The sequence below is a fragment of the Quercus robur genome, chromosome 5, assembly GCF_932294415.1.
Source record: "Quercus robur chromosome 5, dhQueRobu3.1, whole genome shotgun sequence".
NCBI classification, from domain to species: Eukaryota; Viridiplantae; Streptophyta; class Magnoliopsida; order Fagales; family Fagaceae; genus Quercus; species Quercus robur.
Genome location: NC_065538.1, coordinates 61,248,432 through 61,252,701, shown reverse-complemented (window position 1 = coordinate 61,252,701; position 4,270 = coordinate 61,248,432). Strand labels below are relative to the sequence as shown.

The 4,270-nt window shown below is 34.2% G+C and overlaps 1 protein-coding gene across 1 annotated transcript; it reads left to right on the top strand.

Moving 5' to 3' along the window:
* Positions 1-362: 362 nt before the first annotated feature.
* Positions 363-3,380, top strand: LOC126726551 (PR5-like receptor kinase). Its single transcript, XM_050431817.1, has 3 exons — positions 363-1,231; positions 1,559-1,597; positions 2,132-3,380. Exons 1-3 carry the CDS (start codon positions 517-519, stop codon positions 3,244-3,246), a joined length of 1,869 nt encoding a protein of 622 aa, XP_050287774.1. The 5' UTR covers positions 363-516; the 3' UTR covers positions 3,247-3,380.
* Positions 3,381-4,270: the final 890 nt, after the last annotated feature.

Sequence of the window (4,270 nt, the reverse complement as noted above, 5' to 3'; positions counted from 1 at the left end):
TTATTATTATTTTTTTGATGAATCCGATTATTTTATTGAATTGTAACACAAGCAGTTTTAGATCTCAATTGCAATTCATGAAATACAATTCAAAAAAAAAAAAAAAAAAAAGAGTAAAATCGACTCAATTGAAAAATTAATCATGCGCTCTATCATTAATTGTGGTCCTTGTGGTGGATAAGGATACCGTCATCTTAACGTTTCAAGCAAACTACAGACTTTTCCACGAAAGTCTTCTTGACTACTACAGAGAAGAGAAGACTCGGAGAGACTTCCTAGTTTTATGCTATTGGATAGTTCACTATGATTTCCTGCCCGTTTCCACGAAAATACCTTTTCCAAAGTATTTTGGAGATAAGGGAACTTAAAAAATAAACATATGGTTTCTGGTGTAGAGTGGCCTCTGTTTCCTTTCTTCTTTTTTTCTGATCTTAATTTTCTCTCACCTCGTGATAGGAGAACTTGGTTTTAATTTAGAGTAAAGAGATTATCCTTGGTGGTGAGTGGAATCTTGGAATGGCTTCTGTCTTTCTGTTTGTTTTCCTTTTTCTCTCCCACCTTGTGTTTCTTTATTCGGCTGTAGGAGAAGTGATATACCCCCCAGGCTGTCCACCCTTTGTTTGCGGAACAGTCGGCATGATTCGTTTTCCTTTCGCCGATGACACAAGCCCAGAATGCGGTTTGCTCATCTTACATGATTGCGGAGATCCACGTCAAATGAAAACCCCGAAGATCAAACTGGAGAGGAATGGAACACTACTGTCGTACGATGTTGAAACCATCTCTCAGGCTAATATCATACAATTCAAGGACCCACAATTGCAGTCTGTGTTGGATTCCAATCGTTGCGAATCCTTAAAAAATTGGCCTCTTCCCAGTCCCAGATCTCCATTCATCTCTTTTCATCTAGTCTCACGCAACCTGAACCTGTTCAAATGCGACCGCACTCTCAATATTCCTCCCCCTACAGGTTTTAATAGAACAAATTGCAGTAACTATGACATCTATTATAGTCCTCCACATTATAATTTAACCCTCGCTCCACCTAAATGTCCAATCATTCAGCTCCCATGGAACTGGCAATATAAAGGTAATGACCTGTTTAGATTGTTATCTGCCAAGATTTCTCTTGAAGTGCGTGTGACTGAAGATTGTCGCGAGTGTCATAGCGAAGGAGGTCAATGTAAGACTGACAACAAAGGAGAATCTTATTGTACCAAAGGAACGAAAGGTATGGGTACAGGAATAATGCAAAAATGTTTGAATATGCACTGAAATATATTAAGGAAAAAGCACATATGTTTCTTCATATTTTTTGGTTGCAGTTATATTTCTTATATCTGTGCTGCTATTTCTGCTCCATGCCGTAATCCACTCTTTACAGAAGAAGCTTTACCTGATTCGAATTAGTTTCAAATTTAGGTTATAAGATACATAGGAGCTGTTTTTAATAGTTCGTGTAAAATTGCTAAGATTTCCAAGCATTCCTCTTCAATCATATTCGTAGCTGCGTCCTCTTGATCTTCCCTGTTTAACTAACACAATTTTTGTTATGCAGGGAATAATAGAAGCAGGGTAGTACTAATGATAGCATTAGGTAAGATGCCTCTTCAATCAGATATCGTGTTGCAATAAATATTCGAGTTTGCAAGGAAATTAAATTATTCCATCTTACAAGTAATATATTTTATTTTTCAATACATATTAAGTGCCAAACACAAGCAATCATGATTTTCTTCTTGAGTACGGCTAATAATTAAGGCTTTACAGTATGTACCAAAATATATTTTTCATGCAATGATAAGTTTTCAAATTACTCTATTATCTTTTATTCAGAGAATCCATTAGAAGATTTTAAAAGAGATGTCTTCAAATTTTCAATCACAATTAATGATGCATCTTTGTTGACCAACAATAGATAATCTTTTAATGTTCATAACTTCTTCTCCAATCAAATCAAACCTAACTCCAATGCCAAGTAATTCTTACATATATTTTTTTCTTCATTGCTAGTCTGGTGTTACCACAATTGAATGCAAATTTTAGAAGTTCAAGAGATTCTCAGCAAGTAATTTGAGTTACACTATTTTATGCACCGTATAACTTTGTGATATATATTCTTTGATTACAGTCACTTCATTTGCTGGAATTGGAGTTCTGATGGTCATAATTTGCTACTTCTTGGGATTGCTCTCATTTACTAAAACTATTTTTCTTTGGAAAAAGCAAACTCTAACCTATCAGAGTGTAGAAGCCTTTATAAAGAATCACGGTCCACTTGGTATTAGAAGATACAGTTATTTAGATATAAAGAAAATGACCAACACTTTCAAATATAAACTGGGGCAAGGGGGCTATGGTGGTGTATACAAGGGGAAGTTAAAAGATGGTCGTTTTGTGGCTGTGAAAGTTTTGAAAGAATCAAAAGGTAATGGAGAGGAATTCCTAAATGAGGTTGCAAGCATTAGTAGAACCTCTCATGTTAACATTGTCACTCTTATGGGCTTTTGCTTTGAATATTCTAAAAGAGCTCTGATCTATGAGTTTATGCCAAATGGATCTCTTGAAAAGTTCATATATAAAGATTTTTCCACAAATGTTGATCGTCAATTGGCGTGGGAAACATCATACAAGATTGCAGTTTGTATTGCTCGGGGATTAGAATACTTGCATAGAGGTTGCAACACACGAATCTTGCATTTTGATATAAAGCCTCACAACATTCTTTTGGATGAGAACTTTTGCCCTAAGATTTCTGATTTTGGCCTTGCAAAAATATGCTCTAGAGAAGAGAGCATCATATCAATGGTTGGAGCAAGAGGGACTATAGGATATATAGCTCCAGAACTATTTTGTAGAAATTTTGGAGGGGTCTCTCACAAGTCAGATGTCTACAGTTATGGAATGATGATTTTAGAAATGATTGGGGGAAGAAAGAATATTGATGTTAGCGTTGATCGTACTAGTGAAATATATTTTCCACATTGGATTTACAAACGTCTTGAACTAGATAAAGAACTAGGATTGCAAGGCCTCATTAACAAAGAGGATGAAGAAAGTGCAAGGAAGATGATAATAGTGAGTTTGTGGTGCATACAGACTGATCCCTCAAACCGACCATCAATGAGTAAAGTGGTGGATATGTTGGAAGGAAGCCTTGATTTCTTGCAAATGCCTCCCAAGCCTTTCTTGTCTTCCCCACCAAGAACTCCAGTAGATTCTTCAACTGCAACGATTTTGTTATGATATGTCTCTATTTTGTCCAAAAATGCATTTCTTCTTTTGAAGGAAACCTAATGAAACAGTGCTAGTGAAGATCTTTGTGAATTATTTTTATTTTGAGCTTATAGATGAAGAGCCTTTAATGATTATTTACAATATGAATATTTGGTATGGTGGCTTTTACTATTAACTAGTGTCATTTTATTATTTTGGGTGTGTTTGATTGATATTATTTCTTTTTTAGGTGGTCAATCTTTTTGTAAATTATATTATGGTGCGTTATATATATATATATATATAGAGAGAGAGAGAGAGAGAGAGAGAGAGAGAGAGAGAGAGAATCCTATACACCAAATTATGAAATTACTATAGTGCTTTTTGTTATGGTGCGTTTAGCAAACATGATCAACCCAAGCCTTGGTCAATCCTTTTCTAAATTATGTTATGTTGCGTTTTGTATTCTCGCATATGTAGATATGCTTGGCCACAAATATCTGCATATGAAATGAATTGAAAAGGAAGGTTTAACAATGTCAAATAATTTGTTTTCCTTCTTTTCAATCTTTTGTTTGTCCATTGGGTCGGTTAGATTTTTACTAACTCTCCCCTATTTTAAACCAAAAATAAAATGACAATTACTCTAGGAGCGGCATAAAAACATCAAAAATAAAGTTTGTTATGGTCTTATCATGGCAATGTGCATTGAGTTTACAAAGATTTATGAAAAAATTTTAATTAAGAAATTTTATTTCAGAGCATTTAGCTTAACAGTACTCCCTAATATATCAATATTCAATAGACATGTTCAAGGTTTAATCCCCCTTCCTCAATTATCAAATTATTAAAAACAAAAAAATGAAGACATTTTCTATCAAATTCAACACCTTCCTCTTATTCGCAAGTAGGTAAGCATGGAAATATTTGCACTTTGAATGAAATGATATACGAAAAGAAGGAGCTTAAAACTAATGATCTCATTTTATAATCGTTCTATAAATTTAATTGTTTTAAGATCAAAATAATTAAAGTCAAATATGTTTGTTGTTAT

Bases quoted from the DNA above. Each gene is read 5' to 3' on its own strand.
- LOC126726551 (XM_050431817.1), top strand. From the start codon at position 517: ATGGCTTCTGTCTTTCTGTTTGTTTTCCTTTTTCTCTCCCACCTTGTG. The intron at 1,232-1,558 runs GTATGGGTACAG...TTTGTTATGCAG, and splicing joins TTGTACCAAAGGAACGAAAG to GGAATAATAGAAGCAGGGTA. The intron at 1,598-2,131 runs GTAAGATGCCTC...CTTTGATTACAG, and splicing joins AGTACTAATGATAGCATTAG to TCACTTCATTTGCTGGAATT.